A 24,122-nucleotide genomic window follows, 5' to 3' on the forward strand; every position below is an offset into this window, starting at 1 on the left:
AGTTGAAGAGGACAGGGTTTATGTTTCTTACACTTCCACATCATAACCTATTTCTGAAGAAGTCAGGACAGGAACTCAAACAGGGAGGAACCTGGAGGCAGGAGTTGACACAGGGGCTACAGCAGGGTGCTATTTATCAGCTTGCTCCTATGGCTTGCTCAGTCTTCTTTTCTATAGAGCCCAGGACCACCAGCCCAGGGTGGTACTACCACACCAATCACTAATTAAGAAGATGCCCTTGCATATATATATATATATATATATATATATATATATATATATATATATATATATATATATATATATATATATACCATTTTATATGGAGGTATTTTCTCAGTTGAGGCTTCCCCATTTCTAAGAGACTCTAGCTTGTTTCAAGCTGACATAAAGCTAGCAGCAGGCACACACACATTCACATAGACAGTGATGTATAAATATGCATTTGGTAAATAATGGCTTGGAGTGTACACATGGTATTAAAATTTAGAGAGCTCAGTGAGGATGGGAATGTCTAAAAGTTCCCTTAGGGAAGCCAGGGGATATGTGGAAGAGACTGTAGTGTATCACAGAATAGGCCCAAGCACATAGTAGGCCCATAAGTAGCATCTCTTAATGATTGCAGCATACGTCTTTTTGGACGCAGATGCTCAGGTACAGAGAGCTCAAGTGACTGGCCTTGGACCACCAAGTTAACAGATAGAACCAAATCCCTAACTTATTCATCGAGTCCTGTGCTTTTTAAAAAAATTTCCAGCTACTCATCAAAGTCCCAATGCACACATCTCGGATTGACTGGAATGTATCAGACAGCCCCACAAGAGGAAACATATTTTCTATGCGAAGTAGCAAATGATCTTAGGAAGTCGTTTTATTTGGAAGAACCAGCTAATCTTCTTCCCAGGAGCGCATTAATGATGTGTTAGACGTGGTTCATCGTAAGCATAGAGATGACTTCCATTTCCCTCCCAACGTAAAATCAAGGTGGGATGGTGAAGGAAATAGTTTCCAGTGTCTTCCTGTTTCACAGCATCAGAGGGTTGAAAGAAAAAACTATCCTTTGCTAACAGCTTCGATAACTATTCATGTACAAACGATTCAGGGCCTACTGGATCCTGTGTGCCTTCTTGAGCCTTGGGTTTTTATTGGCCCTCCCTCCTCTATTTCTTGTTTCCTGTTGATCTTTTTTAGAGGTACCTGTCTTTTATCACTGCCACAGCTTTGAGGAGATGTGATGTCGTGTGAGATGAAGTATAATACTCTGATGTTGAAATTGTGAGCCACCTCACATTGGTTGCTTATGCAGGACCCAGCAGATGTTGCTATGATGCCCTTAAAACCTTGAACTATCCCAATACACTCTTGGTAGTTGTCTGATGCAACCTGGGGTGTCCAGGACAGTTTGGGAACAGTGGCAGCAGACCAAGACAAGATATGCTATTGGTGTGTGGTAGAACTGTGGCAGGGGAGTTGGAGAGGCGTGGTAAATTCTGAGTTGAAAAATCAGAAGCAGACTGGACTCATTTGATCAAGGGGTTGAAGAGAAAACTCAGTGGGAGAAGAGCTCGCCGTGCAAACATGGCAACCTGAGTTTGTTCTTCAGAACACTTATGAAAAATCGAAGACATTGTGATATGTACTTGTGACACCGGCGCTGAGGAGAAAGGCACAGATGGACCGCTGAAGCTCACTGGCCATTCAGCATAGCCTTGTGGGTGAGCTCCAGGCCAGTTAGAGACCCTCTCTTACAGAGCAAAATAGATGGCAACATCTGAGGAACAGAGGGCACCTGGGGTGACCTCTGGCCTCTACGTGCATCCACACATGTGTACAAACCTATCTGTACACACACTTGTAGTACACACCTACCTGCACACACACTTGTACACACCTACCTTCACACACACTAGTACACACCTACCTGCATACACATATGTACACACTTACCTGCACAAACACATCTGTACACACCTACTTGCACACATCTTCCTGTGCACACACACTAGTACACACCTACCTGTATACACCTACCTGTACACACCTACCTGCACACACACTAATACACCTCTTCCCACATCACCAAAGTCCTTCTCTGGTCTCTATGCAGCCACCTGTTCAATCCTTCCCCACCTTATCATCTTGATATGGGATCTGCCGCTCACTGAATCTGAAATTAACAAACGCCAGTGGTCCCCCTGCCTCCGATTCTGACAGTGCTTAGCTTCCAGGCTCACGTGACCATTCCTGACTGTTAACATGGATGCTGAGGGTTTAAGCTTGGTCCCTGTGCTTTCCCAGTAGGTGCTCCTGTGCAGGGAATCATCTCCCAGAGCCCCTCTATTACTTTTCTGTGGCTGACACAACAAATGGTCACAATCCGGGTAGTATAAAGGAACAGAAATGTATTCTTTCAAGGCTCTGTATTAGAAGTTCAAAGCCATGGTGTTCACCAACATGCTCTCCCCACTGGAGGCTCAAATGGTATTGCTCCTTGTCCCCTTTCAGCTTCTGGTATCTGGTGACACTTCCTAGCTTCTGCAGGTGCACTACTGATCCTGGACTCTGCTCTCATGGGTGCCCCTTTTTTCTGGGTTCGAGTCCTGTTCTATCCCTTATGAGGTCTTGGGTTTAAGGTGTAGTAGGTGAGTTTGGAATGATCTCATCTCAAGACTCTTAACCCAATTATACCTGCAAAGATTAGTTTTCCAAATAAGGTATCATTTGCAGAGGCTGGGCATCGAGGCATAAAGATTGTGAGTTTAGAATGTTATTCAAACCTCTGAGCTCAGAGACAGATGCACAGGAGAGGGTGGGCTTGTGGGGGCCATCCCACAACTCTTCAGATCTGCACTGGAAAGCATAGCAATATGGGTCTGAAGTAAAAAATCAATGAAGTGGATGGAGAGAGGTGTGGGGGAAGGGAGGGAGGGAGGGAGGAAGGGAGAGAGAGAGTGAGATTTTGAACCACAAGAGTGATGGAGAAGTGGGTGGGTTCCTATGCAGTTGTCTGACTTTGCATCTTAGTACCAGTCTTCCAGAGCCATGGCTGCCCTACATTCTACAATGCAGTCAAGTTATTCAGCAAATTAATTTGCCATTTTCAATGGGACCCTCTACTTTGCAGCCAAGAGTATTAAGACAGAACAGAACATAGAAAGGGTACAGATGCCTGGCTTCTCATTGCAAACCTCCCATCTCCTTTAAGAATCCTCTGGTGGCAATGACCCCAGCTTTTACAGAAGTGGGGATGGCAAGCACAGACAGTTGGAGCAGCAAGTTCTGGGGGGTACCAGATGGCAGAATCTACGTCATCTCTGATGGTAAGGAGGACCATGGTTCCTGTACTGAGTAAGCGCTGTGTAGACAGAATGCTGCACATATCCATCCCTCCGATGCTTGGCATGGTTTTCTTCTTGCTTACTTCCTAAGTTCTCTCCCAGACCCCTCTTTTGCTTTAGTAGGCTTTGTGGGATGGAGGCACCTTTGGCCTCTGGCTTACTTAACACTTTCCAGTCTCGAGATGGCTCAGCCTGTAGGCTTCACTGGGTGCGGGCTCAACGGTATGTTAACACTTTAGAAATAAGCAAGTGCTGGCTCCTGAGTTATCTCCGATCCAAGCAGGCTGATCTTTAGGAGTCTGGCTAAGGATAAAGACTATATCCTTTCTAATACACTCTTTACTTAGGGGAGATTCAACTGAATAAAAACCACTCACAAGTTTGATCTGATTTTTAATATCATCAGCAGCCTTTAGTGAGATGCCTGCTTCCATCTAAGTGGCTATTTGGTTTTGTGTTTGTTTCCCCCCCCCCTGGCCTGCCTGCAAGTTTATCTGGTGCTAAGAATATCATTCAGTTCAGGCTTCTGTGATTGTGCATCAGCTGCAGATACCCTCCCCCCAGGAGCCAGAGCCACCAAGTGCCACTGCCTGTTTCTCCTAGCAGATCCGGAAAGCCCTCTGGGGACAGGGGATTGTCTTAGGTCTGAGGCTGAGGTGTCTTGCAACTTTGTATAACTGTCTCCTAGCTGGAGGAAGAATGGGCACTTCAATTCAATCTCTACCATTAAACATCCACTGTATTCCTTAGGATGAACATGGTTCTGCCCATATTTAAAACCCATCTCATATTTCTTATGTAACCTTTAAGTCAAATTCATATGACTTGTGGGCTGTATTCAAAAAGCAACTTCATTTTTGCCATTTAGTCTCTCTTTGACGTTTCTTTGTGAGTCAAATTATTTCCCTTCCTGTGGATAAACACAGTCAGAGGCCAAGACATCTCTGGACCCTCTCAGGTGTCACACAGTCTCAGTAGCATTTAGCTGAAAGTTATGAGCCCGAGTGGTAGCATATGCCTCTGATTTCAGTGATTGAGAAGTATATACAAAAGGATCAGCAGTTCAAGGTCATCCCTTGCTACATAGTGAATGCAAACAGGCCTGGGCCACATGAGACCCCCCTCTTAAAAGAATCAAAACTAAAGGAAAAAAAATATATAAAAGAATGTGTGACTTCTCTCTGACCTTGAACCTGTTGAAGACAGGAATTTTACAGAGGGGAAAGAAACCTGTCATTAGCCAGGGTTCTCAGGAGGAACAGAACCACCTCCTCCCCCGTGTGTGTGTGTGTGTGTGTGTGTGTGTGTGTGTGTGTGTGTGTGTGTATAAAGGGGATTTATTAGAACGGTTTACAGACTATGGTCCAGCTAGTATGGTAATGGCTGTCTACTGAGAATCCGTAGTTGTTCAGTTTGCAAGGCTGAATGTCTTGGCTGGTCTTCACTATGAGCTGGAATCCTGAAGAAGTAGTCTCTAATGCCAGTGACAGAGTGGACTGGGTGTGGGGCAAATGCAACTGGGAGAACAGGCCTAGAACAAGAGTGTGGTCAAGACACATCCAAAACTATTAAAATATCCTCTTGAAACTAGCAGGAGTGAGACCTCCCTATTCTCAGCCTGCTGGGCCATAGCCTAATGACCTCTACCTCTGTCCTTGGGAGAGTCACATAGCCTCTGGGCCAAGTTACAGGTGAAAGCACCCGGAATCCCTCTTCATGCAACAGAGCATTTCAGGCACCTCAGCCCCAGCTAATGATGTACACTCTCTCTTACCCAATCCCACCACTCCCCAAGGTTTATATAGCCCCTGTTACCCCTGAATAGAAAAGCTGTTCTTTCATGGAATATTGTCTAGAAGAGCTGTTTCACTTTCCCATCATAAAGAACACTGAAAACCTTCTTGGAAAGGGGGTGTCCTCAAAGCCCTGGGTTTTGGCCTGGAGGTTTCAAGGATGTCAGGTCTCAACCATGTCTGAGGAAATCTTCCCTAGTGGCTCCCCTGTGACCCTGTATGTGCTTGGTATGTACAAAAAGATTGTGAGAGATGTCTGATTTGTTTTCTTTGCAAAAATATTGGTCTACTTTATCTGTTTGAACTTTGCTATTCCATGTGCCAAGCCCCAATGACTACTTTAACATCAAATCAAGAATTCATTTGTATATTCAGTTGGCATGAAGCTCCTAGTAGTGAAGAACTGTCACGTGCACATTTAAGACCAGGTACATATGTATTTTAACACTTTAAAACAGCCCTATTAAGCAGTAGAAAATTGAAAATTAGTTTTAATAATAATAGATCCAAACCAGCATATCTAAAACATTGTCATTCCGACATGAAACCAATATTTTTAAATTGGCAAAGACGTATTTTTCATTCTTCTTTTCTTTAAAGTCTTTATGACCCAAATTCACATTTAGTCCACCTTCAGACATATGACGAGAACTCAGTGGCCATAGGAGGCCACAGATGGCCACCAGTGTCAGCTGTTCTGGACATAAGCTCCACAGGCAGAGTTGACATCCGTCTCGATGGTTCTTTACCAGTGGTTGGTATGTGTAGACATTTTACACTTGTATGAGACGCAGTAGAAAGGATAAAGGAATTTTTAGGGGGGTTGCAGAAGGACTGTGCACAGTACTCAGAAACGAAGGCATCCAGCTCTGCACATAGTTTGCCAGTGTGGTTTGCAGTTCTTTCACAGGCATCCAAAGTCCCTGAAGGCAGACACATGTGTGTCTTACTCTCTTTAATAGTCCCACAGTCATCCCCTGATTCCTGGTATTGTGCTGTGGGACTTCATGCAGCCAACACGTATTTATTCAGTGTTCGTCTTGGACCAGTTACTATTTTAAGTGCAGGGATAGAAATAATGCAATCTGTGTTGATGGAGCCCACAGGGCGAAAAGAAGCTAACGAAGGTCTGTGGAGGAAATAAATTGGGTGACATGATAGGGTGTGACAGGGGACAGGAACACTGGTACTGGAGGAGGAGGGGCCAGTTCTGCAAAGAGCCATCTCCTTCTATCTCCCCCACAGTCCTCCAGGCCCCCTCTGCTGCAGCCTTACTGACCTCTCCCTTTCGAGACTAACTCACAGCTCTGCTCTTAACTTCCTGTTTCTGCTGGGCCCTGCTCTCTCCTTGGCCTGTCCGTCCGTCACTTTTATCTTCCTGTGCTCTGCTTCTGTGCTGTCTTCTCAAAGAAGCCATCCCTGACCACCCTGTCCAGAGGTGCCCCCCCCCACTCCATAATTCTCTGTTGACCACATTATGCACAACAGCATCTATGACTTTGTGTATACTGGAAGAAAGCTCTCAGTAAACCCCTCTTGACAGTTGTAATATTTTAGCGTCTAGAATATTCCCTTGATGACTAATATTTGGCCAATAATCACTGTTTATTATATGGATTTTTTTTAACTGCACGACTAAAGAAAGATCACTAGTAAAATCTTTGGGAGATGTTTAAATTTAAATGTTAATTTAAATGCATTTAAATGAACTCTGGGACGAACACCACTTTATTTTCTGTCGTCTTAGAAAAGGAAAATGAGCTAATCCATCTAAAAGTTATTATTTCAGGATGCTCTGGGCATCTAGGACCCTAGGAGTAGCTTCCAACTCCTTCAGCACATAACTGAAGGGCGATATCAAACCTCTGGAGGAGGTCTAAGTACCACAAGCTAAATATTCATGTGGATATGGGGATCTTTAATGCATCACCGAGAGGCAGGTGTTCATGTCTGAAGTGGTTTTTGAAGACCCAGGAAAGGTCTGGCTAAGAAAGGTGATGGGATGGGAGGGACGCTTGTGGTGCAGGAAACTATAAAGGAACCTGTTGTTTCAGTACCTGGCGGTTGCTAGGGACGCCCACCTTCTCCAATCATCGCTCCTCTTGCTAGAGTGAGCCACTCTGCGGTTGCTGTGGCAACAGATGTAAACAAGATGGAGGCGGCAGTGCAGGAAAAAGTGGAGCGCAAAAAATGCAGAGACTGTGAGTTTAAACCCAGTTTCCTCAGGGAGCGTGATGTGGAGTTGCCCTGGGATTCTGCGTGTTCAGAGGTTACTGGATCTCTCGATGGTCTCGGGGTGAAAGAGTGTGCTTATGGGGACTGATAAGCTGTCTCCTACTGTTGACGCCGCTGGAGTTTTGGGATTTTGCATTTCTGTACTTGGGATTCCCGCCCGGAAGCACAGGAATGGGGGTAACCTCTCTTCTAACTTCAGCTTTGGGCAAATCACTTTTAGTCTCCTTCCTAGGAAAATGAATGGCAGGTCCCGTGCCCCTCCTTCAGCTGTTTCTTCTCCTTCTCAAAATGACCCTGAAGATCAAATGTGTGGCCAATTATATATATAAAGGAAAAATTCCCAGACGTGCTTTTCTTGTGCGAACCTGAAACAAGACTGCAAGAGTTAACCGTCTCTCTGCCTCTCCGCCTCTCAGCTTCTCCGTGTGTGAGAGCAGTTAGGGCTCAGAGAGTGCCCCAGGATTGGGGCGAGGGACAGGCGCTGTGTAGGTCTGTGTTGTCCTCTGGGTCTGGGCTCTGGGTTCTTGAATTTCTTGATTCCTGACTCTGCTTGGGGTTGTTTCGTCTCCATTTTGGGACATTACAACCGCCCGAGAGTTAATTAGACGATTGTGTTTTAGTTCTTGGCTTTACTTAAAGCAACTGGAGCTCCACTTCATGTCTACCATCGCCTGGAGCTCGACGGGAAGATTGTAGAACCAGACCTCTATTTTAAGTGAGCACAAGCAGCGGAGTCACGGGGCGTGTTAGAACTCGGAGCTTAATTAAGGTCAAATTCAGAAACGGTAAAAACAAAACAACCCCCCTCCAAAAAACAGAAACAAACTCATGCAGAATAACCCAGTCAGCCACGGAAACACCAAAGAGCTTTAAATGCGGGGCTCCTTAAGGACATTTTATAAAATAAATTAGATCCCCCCCCCCCCGTCATCATCATCACAGATGAATAGGTGTGTGAGTCATTGTTCTTCTGTGTTTTGGGAATTCCCAAGTTCACACCAGCTTCTTCCTGGAGAGCATTGTTCATGGGGAATCACACTTTGCTTGGCTGGGGTCTGGGGAGGTTCCGTTCTTAGCATCACACACTCACACCCCTGTGATTTCTACCTTTTGCACTGCTGTGCCTGCACTATGGCCACCAGCACAGTTGGGACCATAGATCTTGCTTTAGGGCCCAGGCTCACGCACGAATGGGCAAAGACAGTCATCCAACGATTGGTTCTCTGATGCTTCTAAGTGTGAGAACAGTGAGTTTCCCTCCAATACTGATGAATGCTTGAAATGCCCATTCTTTAAAACTTTTATAGTCCTGATGGGGAAAGAACGGCTGTCATTTTATTTGTATTTCCCTGACTACTAGTCTGATTGAGTGGTCTGTCCCTGTTCATTATTGACAATAATGAGAACCAGCTGTCTTTTAAAATGCAGGTGCCCTTTTCCATATTGATTTCTAGATATGTCAATTTGACATAGCCTAGGATTACCTAAGAAGGGAGCCTCATGATTGGCCTGTGGGCGTGTCTGTAGAGAATCATCTTGAGCCCACTGTGGGTAGTACCATTCCCTGTGCAGGGGTTCCAGGGCTGTGTAAGAAAGCTAGCTAGGCATGAGCCTGCTAGTGAACCAGCAAGCAGTGTTCCTGTATGGATTCTCCTTCAATTATCTGTCTGGCTTCTCTACAAACTGAAATGAAACCCTCCCCCTGCAAGTTGCTTTTGGTCATGGTACTGCCCGAAAAGAAACCAGAGCATCGGGGCCACTGTACATACTCAGGATATGAAGATGTTTAGACTGTATGTTTCATTGATGTATAATTAATATTCCCTCCCTGTACCTGGGTTATAGCTAGCTGTCAATTTGATACAGACCTTCATTTATTTGGGAAGAGGGAACTTCAGCTGAAGAAGTGCCTTGATCAGACTGGCCTGTGGGGCATTTTCTTAATTGCTAATAGATGTGGGAGGGGCCTAATCTCCTACTGACCTAATAGTCATGCAGGTCTAGGCTGTAAGAAAAGCTAGAGAAGAAATCCAGTAAAGCAGCTTTCAACCCTTCCCTTGCCTGCCTGGATGACAGACCTGTAGGCCAGATAAACACTTTGTGTCCCCAAAGTTCCTTTTGGTTATAATGTTTTATCACAGAAACCAAGCTGGGACACTGTTCTTGACTTTTTTCCCCCCATGGCACTGTATTTGACCTAAATAACAACAAATAAATGATAACTGTTCTTTGTGGGCCTATAACACACTAGTAAATTATGTTACAATTTTTCAAAACTGGGTTTATTGACACATAGCTTGTACTCTAAAACACCTCCCATTTGTCTGAATGATTCCACCAGCTGGCTCAGAAAGTTAATGTCCATAAAAGAACTCAATCGACCACAGTAAGAATATAGAATTACTCAATAGCTCAAACATTTCTCTTGCATCTTGTTCTAGTAGGTCCTCTTTCCCCACTCCCAGCCTATGACGATGATCTGATTTCTGATTCTGTACTCTCCAAATAATGGAATCATAAAATATGTAAAAACCTTCTGTCTGGTTTGCTTTATTCAGCACCCTGTGTCTGAGATTTACCCGAGTTGTTCTATGTAACAGTAGGCTCTTCCTCTTATTGCCGAGTACCACGCTATGCACTGGATATACCGCCAGATGATGGGCATTTGGCTATTATGAGTAAATGAGTCTGCTACAGTCCTCTATGGGTCTTTGTATTGCTGCATATTACTAATGTTTTGGTGGATAATTGGAGGGTTTCTGGGTTATACTGTAAATATGTCAGTTTTACAAGCTTTCTAGCCACGTGGCTCTTAAAGTGAGGGAACCGTTTAGCATTTCCAGCACTAGGTGAAGTCTGAGCTCCACCTCCTCTACTGCCTTGAGGGTCATGATGACTTGGTTCCTTTTAGCTGTCCCTGCAGGTGTGACATGCACTCACACAGAGCATGTGTGTGGAGGCCACACGAGCTTCCAGGAGTCACTTCTGTTCTGCCCTGGCTTCTGGGCACTAAACGCAGTTTGTCAGGCTCCATAGCTCTACATGGCTGATCCACCTCATAGACCATCCTGTTCTAGTTTTAGTTGGCATTCTCCAAGATCCATGACACTGAACAACATACATTTTCCTGTTGGTAAACTATTGATAAAGATGTTCACAGACCTTCCTTGATTCATATGATTGGCCCATGTTTTATTTATTTTCTTTTTTAATCGAGTCATGAGAATATAATTTGTATTGGCATATATATACATATATATTTCAGAATTTGTCTAGACTGTATACATATATATTTGTATTTATATATATAGATTTATTTATTTATGTATATGAATGCACTGTTGCTTCTTCAGACACACCAGAAGAGGGCATTGGATCTCATGACAGTTTGGTTGTGAGCCACCATGTGGTTGCTGGGAGTTGAACTCAGGACCTCTGGAAGAGCAGCCAGTGCTCTTAACCGCTGAGCCATCTCTCCAGCCCATAGACTGTATATTTTTCTAGACTTCATGTATTTATAGTTTTACAGTGACTTTTGAAATCAGGTAGCTTGAGTTCTTTTTCAAAATTAATCTGGCTTCTCTGGCTCCTTTACCTTTTCATATCAAACTTTGGACCACACCACTGATGTTTGTTAAAAGCCCTAGTGGGACTTTGATTGGCCAATAGGTCACCAATCAACTGGCCAAATTCTTTTGTTTTACCCAGAAAGAAGCCATGACTAAGCATGGAGAAGCTCTTTCATGCTCATCCCTGGAAGCTTCCACAACTCTGTGGTGGATGCTGAAATGATTCAGGGTAACTGCCTTGGCTGGAGTGTATTCAGGAGCCAAAATGAAGTCTCATGCTGAGTACCGCACAGGATGCACCGGGTTTCTCAGGAACTGGGTATCAGGTGTGGCCAGGATCTCTCAGGAGTGAGTACACATTGCCAGCTGGGTGGGAGGACTGAGTAGTCGGCCAGGAGGATCTGTGGCCATGGCAACTACTGACATCTCCAGGTGGGTTCGATCCCATGGGCTTTGATGGCTCTTCAGATATCCAGGGACACCTGCCCAATGCTCTGTGCTTGGAAACTGGCACAAGCCCGTTGGGACCTCTCTTTTTATATTGATTTTTAAGTTTTGGTTACATCTTCATTTATTTATTCTCCTGCTCCTCCATACGTGTGTGTGTGTGTGTGTGTGTGTGTGTGTGTGTAATTGTGTGTTTTGACAGGAGTCAGTTCTCCTTCTACCATGTGAGTCCTGGGAATTGAACTCAGATCATCAGACTTGGTGGCAAGCTCCTTTACCCATCGAGCCATCTCACTGGCCCTTGATAATTTAAGATGTTCAGTTTCTAATTTTTCATTGCTGGATATCAACTTGGTGCTTCAAACTTTGTTAACTCCGATTTAGTAGCTTTGGAGATAAAATAGTTTAAAAAATATTTACATAATGATGTAAAATGGTAGGAGGATTTTGGTCCACGGTGTTGGGTACTCAACTGTAGATTTATGTTAAGTCAATCCATGATTGGACAGGGAGAGGAGATAGGAAAAAGGAGAGGAAACGGAAGAGGAGGAGTCAGGGAATGAAAATGGAAGAGGTGGAGTCAAAGGAGGAGGAGAAGGAGTGGGAACAGGAGGCCTGGGAAAACAGCAAATTATGAGGGATCTCCAAGGAGGGGACTAGAGAGTGTAGTGGTAAATCTGCCCAATATAGACACACAGCTTGTGTTCCTAATTGCCGAGTTGTGTTTTCATTGGATGGGTTTATTTGGGTTGAAGAGGATATTGCAACACTCAACTGCTCAGTTCCTACAATGTCTGCACTGTTTCCGGTGCTCTTCAGGGTTGATACTGTCATAAAGCAAGTGTCTCCAAAGGGATGGCCATAGTTCATGAACTGTAACCCTAAGCTTTAAAATCATTATGCGATGTCTTTAAATCCTCCAGAAGAGCAGCCAGTACTCTTGGCTTTCTCTCCTGCCCTAGACTGAGCCATCTCTCCTTCCCTAGACTGAGCCTTCTCTCCTTCCCTAGACTGGGCCATCTCTCCTGCCCTGGACTTATTTTATATTTCACGTCTTCCATGCTTTTTGTTCCTTCTTGTATCCTTCCACCAGGAGCCATGCCACACTTTTTCTACCTGCAGTTCACCTTTAGGACAGCTTCAAGTATGCTAACTATATCATCCTTTGGGCTTCTGTTTTTCTGTGGGATAACTAGATTGATCCTCCCTGGAATTCCTGGGGCTTATTGGATTTCCCCTGCTTCAATTCTTTTACGAGTATCTCATTCTTGGGGTGATGTCCTGTCCTGATTTGGGAATCTAAATGTATACCAAGAAGCTATTGTAAGATAAATTTCTTTACGATTGATTGTCAGAGGCGTCTGTGTTTATCTTACTTTCAAACACCACTTTTGTCTCAGCCTCTCTCCTTTCCAGAATGTTCATGCTTATACTTTTTTTTTAAAGAATTACTTACTCGTTTTACATGTATGAGAACACTGTAGCTGTCTTCAGACACACAGATGCCATTACAGATGGGTGCTGGGAATTGAACTCGGGACCTCTGGAAGAGCGGTCAGTGCTCTCAACTGCTGAGCCATCTCCCCAGCCCCCTTTCCAGAATGTCGATGGCATGTGTGGGAGACCATTTCAAGTGCCACCTACACAACTCGTAAGCAGCATGCTTTTATTTTTATCATTAAAATTTGCCTTTAGTTTTGAGAATTTCATACATGTATACAATGAATTATGGTCATAAATATGACCTTATCTAGCTCTGCTCCCCTTCCAGCTCTCCCCATCTCCTGCAGCTTATTTGTTTGTTTGTTTGTTTATTTATTTTGATAACCCAGTAGGTAGGGCTGCCCATAAGTGCAGGGGCGCAGGGTCACCCACTGGAGCACAGATCTCTGTGCTTTAACAACTGATGTCCAGCTTGAGATTCAGGCAGAACTTCCAACAATTGCCGGGATGGCCCTAAACCTGCTTTGAACCACATATTTATTATGCAAAGGGATTTTCTTAGCACTGGCAACTATAAACGCAGACACCTTGAACAACACTGCAGAGCTTCTCTCCTGCCTGGCAAACAGCAGCCATGTCTTCCCTCTCTGGAAATAAAAACGCACGCCCTTCTCACTAGCACACAGCTTTGCTTTCTCCTTTAATAAATGGCAGAGCTAGCTTCCTTACGACTGATTATCAGTGGTTTGTGTGTTTATCTTATGTACCCACATGCATATGGTTGTGTGGAAGTTTCCCAGGTATAAAGGGTTTGCGAGTGGAAAGTGTTTAAGACTCCTTGTCCTGTACCACACAGTTGTACAGAGTTCTATATCTTTAAAAACAGATGACTTCAGGCTAGATGTGGGGTACATACCTGTGAGCTCAGCACTTGGGAGGGTTAGGCAGGCTCAAAATCTCCCAGCAAGAATGGGTTACCTATGGAGAATTGTCCATCCACATATAGAAGAGACCCTGATTATGTGTGAGCCAGAGGAAGGTATTAGATCTGGAATTGTACAGTGGTTGTAAGACACCTGACGTGGGTGCTAGGATTCGAATTTCTGTCCTTTGAAAGAGCAACAAATATCTTAATTGCTAATTCCAGGCCACGGAATGGTTATCTTTGTTTGTTTGTTTGGTTGGTTGGTTGGTTGGTTTGTGTTTAAAGTAGCACTGCTGATAAATACATACCAAATGCATTCATTAAAAATTTTTGTTTATTACTGTATGAGGACTCTATCTGCATGCATGCCTGTGTACCGGAAGAGGGCATCAGATCCCGTTATAGATGGTTGTGAGTCACCATGTGTGCCATAATGGGTAACATATTGGACGTCTAGACAAACACATTCTCTTTGTGATTAGAACTTCTTCTTGTTCTTTGGGTTTTGGTTATGATTTGTCTAAATTTAATCTGCGGGATTCCCTTTCTGTGCTGAGTTTCACCGGCTCTTCTTAGGGTATGGCGGCTCTCTTGACACACTGTTCGTGTGGACAGGAAGCCACTTCCCTTCCTCGGAAAAAGTATTTATGGGGAGTTCTTTGATGACTGAGACAAGGCAGGTATCCAGAGGGTTCTGCATCTGTCTGTGCTTGGTCCCTGGAGGAATGACCTGCCCAGACTCCCTGTAAAGTTAAACAAACAAACAAACTTAGGACAGACCTGGATGCTTCCAGAGCTCACAGTGGGCATGGTTTGGAACTGTTCTGAGTTAGAGAACCAGCTGGCGACGCCAGTGTCCCAGGCACAGGTCTTTTCAGACTCTCTTTTCTCACCAGCGCCACCGAGATGTCATTTACGTCCGGCCATGGGTGGTTAGACAGAGCAGGTTTACTTTTGTTTACCCTTGAGGTGAAGTCTCCTGTCACACTGCACACTTTGGATGGGACTCGACCTTAAAACCTTCCCTGAACCCTACAAGGCAGCCACAGCAAAACTCAGCGTCCCCTTGTGTAACAGATAATCTCACAGCAGCCTCTGCAGGTCTCCTTACCCATAGTGCATCAGTTCCATGTTGGCCTGTTTAACCCCCTGTGGTCTCTTTTAGCTCTTTGACACTTTAGGGAGGATTTAAAAGGTCTTGCTTTGTTTCTACTTGAGACAAGTAGTCCTGACTGCCCTGGAACTAAGTCTGCACAGAGACTGGCCTTGAACTGTTCACCTTTCTTGTCCGCACCTCCTGAGTGCAGGGATTCTGGCTTCCTTCAATAAACCACGCCATCGCCATCGTACAAAATAATGTTTATTTTTAAAAACATTGTGTGTATGCGTGGGTGTTTTCCTGTGTGCATGCTTGATGCTTGTGGAGGTAGGAAAGGGGTGTTGGATGCCCTGGAACAGGAGTTACAGATGCTTTTGAGTGCGTTGAGAACTGAACCCACCCCAGGAAGAGCATTCGGTGCTCTTAACCACGGAGCCTTCTCTCCAACCTCCCCTGGCTTACTTAAGTTCTAAAGGAACTACATGCCATTTTTTGTATGCATGCACATTTTGCTTAGCATTACCTTTGTCTTTTAGCCCGGTAGCTTTCATGCTTTGTGAAAATTGCTACAGAAACAGAAGCATGAAAGACTCCTCTTCCTCTCCACCTCTCAGGCCCAGTTCCCAGGAGTAAGCAAACGTATTTACTTACGCATCATTGTTTATTGAGAGCATCTGTGCGTTGTTACTTGCTTGATTTTGAGATAGGGTCTTTCTGTGTAGCCCCTAGCTGACCTTAAACTCAGTATGGAGACCAGAATAACTCGCAATCACAAGTCAAGTGCCTCTGCCTCCCAGGCACTAGGATTAAAGGCTCGCATTATTATATCTAGCTTCCGAGTCAGTCTCACATTTGGACGAATTGGCCTATCTCATGTGTGATAAAGATGGAAACATGAAGGTTTTCCACGTGCCAGCTGGGGAGTAGACACGCACACACAGGGAGCCGTTTCCTGTTCCTGTAAAATGGGTACACTTTCTCCTCTGCGACACTTAGCGGCGTGAACGGAAACACTTGGCTGAAAAGCTCTTCACACTGTGGTGCATGGAAGGTGCACGGTGTGGACAGTCTTACAGCTGATTGTTTGGCGACACTAAAGCAGTATTGTGGCTGTGTGAGAACAGTCCATACACTCATGAGCAGGAAGAGGAAATACCACTCAACAGTCTGTTAGCTTCATGAACACCTAGTCATGTTTTAAGACCGTTTCCCCAGTCGTTCAAAACACTCTCCTCAATGAAAGCAGCTCAAGTGGCTGGGTAACTTTTGAAGGGATGCTTTAACTGGTCCACATTTTGGATTGCTTAGGAACTCGTTGCCCTGGGTATACAGATTCTAGCTTCACAAGCATCATTAAGGGGGTTAGTGTCCCTAGCCTTCCTCATAGGATTCCCACTGGGACGTGGACCACAGAGGTTAAAGGTCATCGCTTTGCCTACTTTTGAAGGCAGGGGACCATAATCCACCCTATCAGCCCCGCCACCATTATCAAAAGCGCAGGAATGATAGCCCCCTCCAGGGAGCAAACTCTCCCTGCACTTCCTAGATAGCATCTAGCATCTTGTAAGCGCTCAGCATCCGGCTCTTCCTGGGGATGGGGTTTGGAATGAGGCAGGAAGAACTGTAAGATCATGGCTGGGAGGACTTCAGGTCGCACAGAGGAGGAGACATAAGGAATTGATCTCATGCAGAACTCCGCTGGTTTAATTTGAAAAAACCAAACCGTGCAGCCTTTTCATTTCTTTGAGAATTTAAGTTCTTTAGTCCCTTGATTTTTATTTTTTTAATGGCTCACGTTCATCCCCGGAGGTAGCGGGGAACGGAAGTGGACTTGAAAGTACCCTCTCCTGATTAAAAGGCTTGTGGGGATGTCTGTGACACTGCTGACTCAGTGGTCTTCAGGTTAAATCCATTACCAAAGGGCCCACTGGGTTGTGTGTGAGGCAAAAGAAATCTGCGTGAAATGGCTATAAAAATCTCTCGTGATGTCACCCACAGAGCACAAATCCTGACATTTGGTTTTTAATAAGGATCTAAAATGTCCTGGGTAGAAGATAGGATGGGACCTGACTCTGTGGGCATCTTGTGTTTATTTGTTTAATCTGATATCCCAAGCACCTTTATCTGATTCCATGTTTAGTGCCACGATGATGATGATGATGATGATGATAATGATGATGATGATGATAATAGTTCTTCCTCCTTCCCTCTTCCTTTTCATCCTCCTCTTTAACCTCTCCTCCTTGTTGTTTATAAACAAACCCAACTTTTCAGCAGTGGTGCAGGGGAAAAAATAATCTCTAACTAACTAAATTTCAAGGTTAAGCTGTTTTCAGACCTGAAAACAATTCCCAGCATGCATAGCTTTTAAAATAATGACAGCAAGACAAACATGAGAACCAATCCCAGGGAAGCAGGTATTGGAATCTGTGAGCACCAAAGACAAGTCTCTCCACACTATGTGTTGCGCCTGGTAGTCAATTATAGGTGACACGTGTCTCGGGAAGCTGCCAAGATTTGGTGGCAAGTGGAAAGAAAGGGCTCTCACCCGCCTCATCTCTCCGATAATCCCCCTTACTCTCAGGGAATTCAGCTTTAATAAAAAGGAATAACCAGAGGATGTAATCTAAGAACACTAATTAATAATCTGAGCTCTTCCTGAATGAGGTTCTGCAATAAATCGTAGGCTGTCAGTTGCTAAACCGTGAAATATTGCAGAGGGAAGGGGCACCACGCTCTTCTACAATGTGACTCGTTATGCTGAAGCTGTTGGTGGCAGGGAACTTGGTGTTGGCTAATCACTCGTGTTTTTACATCGCTGTTTGTAATCACAATTAAACAGATGGTTCTGAAAAAGCTAGCATGTCCTTGATAATTAAAACCGCAGCAAGCCGCTTCTTCCTCCCCCTAACTTACAATTACACTGAATAGAATCACATCACCCAGGGCTTCTTCAGAAGAAAGGGTCTTCACTGGCACAAGATTGGTACCCTGTTCCAAGCCCTGGCATCTTGACCTCTCACAAAGCCTGGAGCTCTGCAGCTGGCAGAGAGGGCTTTGAAGCCAACATGGGTCACCCCTCCTCTGCTTTCTCCCCAGATCTTACCCCTGCCATGCATGGATTAATATACCATATTTTTAAATGGGATCTTTGGAAGTCGTACAACCACTGAGTGCGTTGTGTTTATGACAGCTGAACTCCGGGAGCTCGGCTAGTACGCGACTTACATGGAAGTCCTCAGGGGTATGGGAAAGTCCATCCTGTTTCTCTTACTCAGAAAACTAATGTGGGCATGTCTTTGTTTTAAGTTGGGGAGGGAAGGAAACCTTTCATTTTACAGTTTGTTACTTTCTCATTACTATAACAAATGCCTGGGATAAATCATCTTAAAATGTAAAAATGTTCATTGTTGTTGCTGTTGCTGTTGCTGTTGCTGTTGCTGTTGCTGCTGTTGTTGTTGTTGTTGTTGTTGTTGCTGTTGTTGCTGTTGTTGTTGTTGTTGACCCAGGGTTCTGGAGCTTTCTGTCCACGACAGTTGACTTGGTTACTTTAGTCTTCAGTGATACAGCTCAGGAATGTGTGATAAAATTTTCGCCTTATTTATTGAACACTACCACAATAAATTAGTTTTTGTTTTTCCCCAGAAAGGATCCCTCACCCCCAGAAGTATCTAAGCAACTGAGATGTGGTCGCCGGTCCCTCTCTTGAACTTGACCTCAGCAGTGTGAATCACAAAGCCATGCAGTCGGGGCCTGCATCCACAGACAGAATTTTGGAAATGTGTTTTGTTTGCCTGAGCATAAATACGCCCAGGCATACTATCGGTACTTTTAGGTACAGGCTTTTGTGCCTACAAGTAAGCAGTCATTTGCTGGGGCAATTAACCATCTGCACTTTATCATGAGGGTGCAGCTGGCTGATGACGTTCAGTGCCATGGGGCAGGTTCAGCTTCGCATTTGCACGGGAACCGTATCCACAGCAAAGGACATTGACCTTTGACAGCAAATCTTCACATTTAACCAGGTCCCTCAGAGGTCGCCACACGCAAGATTTTATTTTGTTTTGGTCTGAGGTGAGGTCCAAATGTGGGCAGTAGGGTTCCTGTTTGGGTAGAGCGGCTAACACAGAACAGTAGGGCAGGCCAGTAACTATCAGTCAAGAACAAAGGAGAACCTTGCTCGCTCTACATTCATATTTAGCCTCATTCTGGAGAGTGGTTATAGGTGTGGGTAGCCCTGGACTTGTCTGATGGCAACCAGGAGCAACACTTAAAATGGGGCCGGTTTGTGTGTCCCACCAAGTTCCACCGCACTTCCGGGAACTTTTGTCTGTCATTCTTGTGACTTATTAGGATTGAAGGGTTAGCAGCAGAATATTGGCAAGGAGAACTCTGGTGTTTAGCGCAGATCAAATCAAGAGCCAGCACTGATCCATGGATAGCAAGTATCATTTAACTGGGGACTTACAGGGATGTAAACTGTTCCCACTGCATCATTTAATCTCTAAGCCTTCGCTGCGGTTGATTCTGGTGGAGTTCTGCCCCAGTGTGCTCTTGGGGAAAACATCTTATCTGCCCATGGAGTCTGGACTCCACTTCTTCCCAGACCAGTACACCAGAGACCTACTTTAGACCTAACGAGTCTAAATCTGAGAGTCCCTATCTGAGATGGGAGTGGAGGCTCTTGAAGTAAGGTCACCTTAAGACAAAGTAAGTTACATACTTTGTTCCAAGTTCTGCAAAAGGTTTAATTTCAATATTAATTCTCTTTAGAATTTCGTTTGTAAAATGCACATGCATGTGAGCATATGAAACAAACATATATATAGACATACACATGTATGTATACATATATGCATGCATATGCACGCATGTACATGCATAACCTGACAGCAGTCAAGAAGGGCTCAAAGGCGCAACCTTCACCTGGGTCAAAATTAAGTTGATACTATCCCAGAAATATGTTTTTAAAAATGATTTATTTATTTTAATGTGTACTATGTGCATGCAGTTCTCGTAGATGCCAAAAGGGGGGATCGAATCCTCCAGAGCTGGAGTTGCCACTGGTTGTAAGAGGTGAGGTCTGAATGTTGGGAACCAAACTGAGGTCCTCTGGAAAAGCAGCAAGCACCCTTGACCACTGAATTAGTTACTTCCTTATTGCTGTAATAAACGCCATGACCGAGGCAACCAACAAAAGCAGCGCTAAGCAGAGAGAGCTAACTGGGAATGTTGTACACATCTTTAAAAACCGCAAAGCCCACCCCCAGTGACAAACCTCCTTCATCAATGCCACACCTTCCGATCCTTCCCAAACAGTTCTACCAACTGGCGGACATATTAAACCATAAGAGCCATTCTTATCTAAACCACCATAGTCACTATGATCACAGCCATCTCTCCAACCCTGGTATTCCATAAATAATTCCCTCTTTTTCCCTCATCTCAGAGATCACTGCCCTCTCGACCCACATGTCTGTTGCTGTTGATTTCTCTAACAGCTTTACTCTTTTGTATACAGTCCTAAAAACAGGGTTCCATTTTTCCTCCCCTTGAGCATTATGTAAACTGAATGACTGTGTGTATGCATATTTTTGGCTGATTCTTCTTTTTCTCAACTTTGTGTAAAAATCCCTGCATTTGTTGATCAGCTGCATCTTCTCTATGAATGAATATAGTCCAGGAGCACCACACATTGTTCTGTGTATCGTCATGGAGACACAGGGTGTTCCTAATACATCAGTATAAAAAGAGTACCCCCGCAGGCAGATTCGTTCAGCATCTGTAGCATACACATATATTTCACTAAATTATGGACCAGGGAAAAATTCCTGGGCCATAAACCTTTATATTTACTAGCTAATAAAAAACCCAGTTTTGGACATGGTCTCATGCAGGTGCAATCCCACACAGCAAGTATTTAGTGCCTTTCATTATAACACAGAGGGTCGATATCCACAATTACCAGACTCAAATTTTGCCCATCCTGTGGTTGCATACTACCTTGCGATTCTTACTCACTTTTTCTGATTGTGTTTTTAGATCATCAGACTCAGTTTTTGCTGACCCAGGAAACATGTCGTGACACATTTTAATTTCAGTTGTGTTTTTCCTGATGACTGATAAAGTCAAACATGTTTCATAGGCATATTGGTCATTCAGATTGGTCTTTTGCTTGCCTTCCCCCCCCCCCATTGGATATATTTTTAAATGCCCTTTTATGGGAGCTCTTTCAGCATTCTGGATCCTAGGGAGGTAGTGTTGTTACATGTTGCAAACACTTCCCATTTGAGGGAGCTTGACCTCCCATCTTTTTGGGATTTAAGCAGTAATTCCGAGTTGAAAGCCATGGAGCTGTGTAGCTGTTCCTTTCTGGTTGTGCTTCTTACGTTTCATGTCTAGTGCTTCTCATTCTCAATGAATAACTCCTTCCAGGTCACCTTCTGAACAGTTTCTGTGTGACCTTTCTCTTTTAAAGTTTTGTTCTACCGGTGTCAAGGGTTATTTGAATCCCTCAAAAACAAGATGGAGTGTAACTGTGTAAAACAGTGTTAACATTAGCTTCTGAGCTCCACAAGCTTACACATGCACACACTCACGTCTGCACCCCTGAACTACACAGTTTCTTGTCACCATGATGTGTCAGTCACTGCCTACTAAGCTTTGACTCTCACTTGAACAGCTGGTTCTCTGTAAAACTCTGTACAAAATATGATTCGGTTGTTAATGTGGGTTATCTCTCAGAGCTTACTGGCTTTTCATTCAAGTTTCTCCTTTAGTTTTCTTTTATATAAGGAGTATAAGAGTCATATATGGAGTCCAGTCATTTTCCCACTGAGTTTGCAGAAGCAGATTTCTACTAGGTTTTGCCTTTGCTGTAACAACAAAATACTTCCCTCTGCTTTCTGTAAACTGGGGTTTGATATAAAGGCTCGATCAAGATTCAAGTTGGTCTTTTTCTTTTTTTCAGAAAAAGAATCTGACACATTTACCTCCTATCTGCTCACATAATGTTAATGATCTTAAGATTGATTGTGGGTTGCCAAACTAGTTGTGCTGTGTTTACTTCATGGTTTCATCCACTGGCTGTGGCAGGAGGGCTTCCATCAGTCTGGTGAGAGTGCGTTGTGATGCTGTTAAGACCTTCCAGTTCAGGCTGGGGTGGTGGCTCAGTGGTTAAGAGCACTGACTGTTCTTCCAGAGATCCTGAGTTCAATTCCCAGCAATGACATGGTGGCTCACAACCATCTGTAGTGAGATCTGATGCCATCTTCTGGCGTGTCTGAAGACAGCTACAGTGTGTTATATGTATATGTAAATAAATATTTTCTAAAATCATCTAAAAAAAGAGATGCCAGTTCTTAGGCATTTCACCTAGAATTTTTCTATATAGAATGACTTTCTTTTCTCACTTGCTATGTTGCTTCTGTGAAACATACGTCATCAGGACGAGAGTGATGAGGTCCTGGCTCCCCATCTGCCTTCGTCTTCCTTGCACATTCTTATGAGCCACGTTGAGTGGTTCTCGTTGTTGCAGTTTTATGATTCTGTTTTTATTTATATATGTCTGAAGATGCCAGCAGAGACCAGAAGAGAGCATTGGACCCCCTGAAACTGTAGTTCCAGGTGGCTCTGAGCCCTGCAACGTGGCTGCTGAGAGCTGAACTTCCTTCCATCTTCTGCACGGGCATCCTCCTGCCTCCACTCTCTCTCTCTCTCTTTCTCCCCATTTCTCTAATAGTCACCATCACACACATGTGGGGTGCACATAAGAGCAAGCTGAGTCCCCTTACTGTCGTTTGTATTTATGTCTCCAGGGCTGACCACTAGTACTGAACAACCAGTTAGGTGGCCCATCTGTGGGGAGGATTGATTGCCCTTCCTTCAGCAGTTATTTGTCTATAGCTCTTGTCTGGGGGTGGGGGACCCCCGAGAGCACCCTTCTGTGTTAGCGTGTCCATGACAGTTGTCCTTGTTCAGGACTTATTTAGGTAGTGTCATGGTTGGTGTTTTTGTCAACTTGACACAAGCTAATTATCTGAGAGGGAGGAGCCACGGATGAGAAAATGCCTCCATAAGATTATTCTTTTGGAAAGCCTATGGAGGAAATACTCTTAACTAGTGATTGATGGGAAGGGACAGACTAGGGTGTGTGGTGCCACCCCTGGGCAGGTGGTCCTAGGTTCTATGAGAAAGAACACTGAGTGAGCCATGGGGAGCAAGCTAGTAAGCAGCACCCCTCCATGGTCTCTGCTTCACTATCTGCCTCCAGGTTCCTGGCCTGCCCTGAGTTCCTACCCTGACTTCCTTTGGTGATGGACTGAACTATGAAACTATAAAATGAAATAAATTCTCCCCCACTCCAAGTTGCGTTTGGACATGGTATTTCATCATAGTACTAGACACCATAACTAAGACAGGCAGTGATGATATTTTATTCCCCCACCCACCTCCGTTCTCCATAGCTCCTGATGGTTTTCTGACTTTCAGTCAGGATTAAATGTGTTAGACTTAGCTTATTGATGTCTTGATCCAGGCATGGCTTTACAATATGTCTTCATGTCTGATAAGGCAGGACTCCCTACACCGTTCTCTTGGATTCCCCCAGAGACAGGGCCTGAGTCTAGAACCTTATGGTTGCTATCTTAGATTTTGTTTAACAACCTTAAGGGATAGAAACCAGGCTGAAAGGTTAGCTAGGGAAGGAAATAAAACCAGTTTCACAATGTGCTGTCAAGGGGTACCCAGTAGGCAGCAGGAGAACGGTCTCAACAGTGATCATCCGAAAGGCCTGGAAGTTCTGTGCTCCAGCATCTCCCTGCCACAGTCTGTCGCCTTTCATACTTCCTGACTCGGGTCAGAGAGCTAATGACTTCCACACATGATGAAATGCGTGTTCATTCAACCCCTCCACACACACACACACACACACACACACACACACACACACACACACACACACGCCAGCACCTCCCTCTATTTCTCCCTCCATCGTGGGATTTTCATTTGACATCACTTTGCTTCTGTTAGACTTTCCTTCAGTGAGAGGCTGCTAGGCTGAGACTTCCTAGACCTGCTGCTTCAGATTGTCTTCAGACTGTCTTTAATGTGCCTGCCTTTGCTCTAAAAAGACATTTTTGCTGCTTTTAAAATTACAAGAATGACGGTCCTTTTTGTCTTTTTCTTTCTTGCTTGCTTTTTTAAAAAGATTTATTTCAGTTATATGATTACACTGTAGCTCTCTTTTCAAAAACACCAGAAGAGGGCATCAAA

The 24,122-nt window shown here is 44.3% G+C and overlaps 1 protein-coding gene across 1 annotated transcript in view; it reads left to right on the forward strand.

The window, feature by feature from the left end:
• Window positions 1-7,654: 7,654 nt before the first annotated feature.
• Window positions 7,655-24,122, forward strand: part of HYDIN (HYDIN axonemal central pair apparatus protein) — a gene marked incomplete at both ends in the record, with an annotated part of 333,158 nt that continues 316,690 nt past the window's right edge. Inside the window, 2 exon segments of the mRNA XM_080936961.1 lie at window positions 7,655-7,684; window positions 7,686-7,791. Coding sequence (XP_080793087.1) covers window positions 7,655-7,684; window positions 7,686-7,791 — 136 coding nt within the window.

Source organism: Micromys minutus, assembly GCF_963924665.1.
Source record: "Micromys minutus genome assembly, chromosome: 24".
NCBI classification, from domain to species: Eukaryota; Metazoa; Chordata; class Mammalia; order Rodentia; family Muridae; genus Micromys; species Micromys minutus.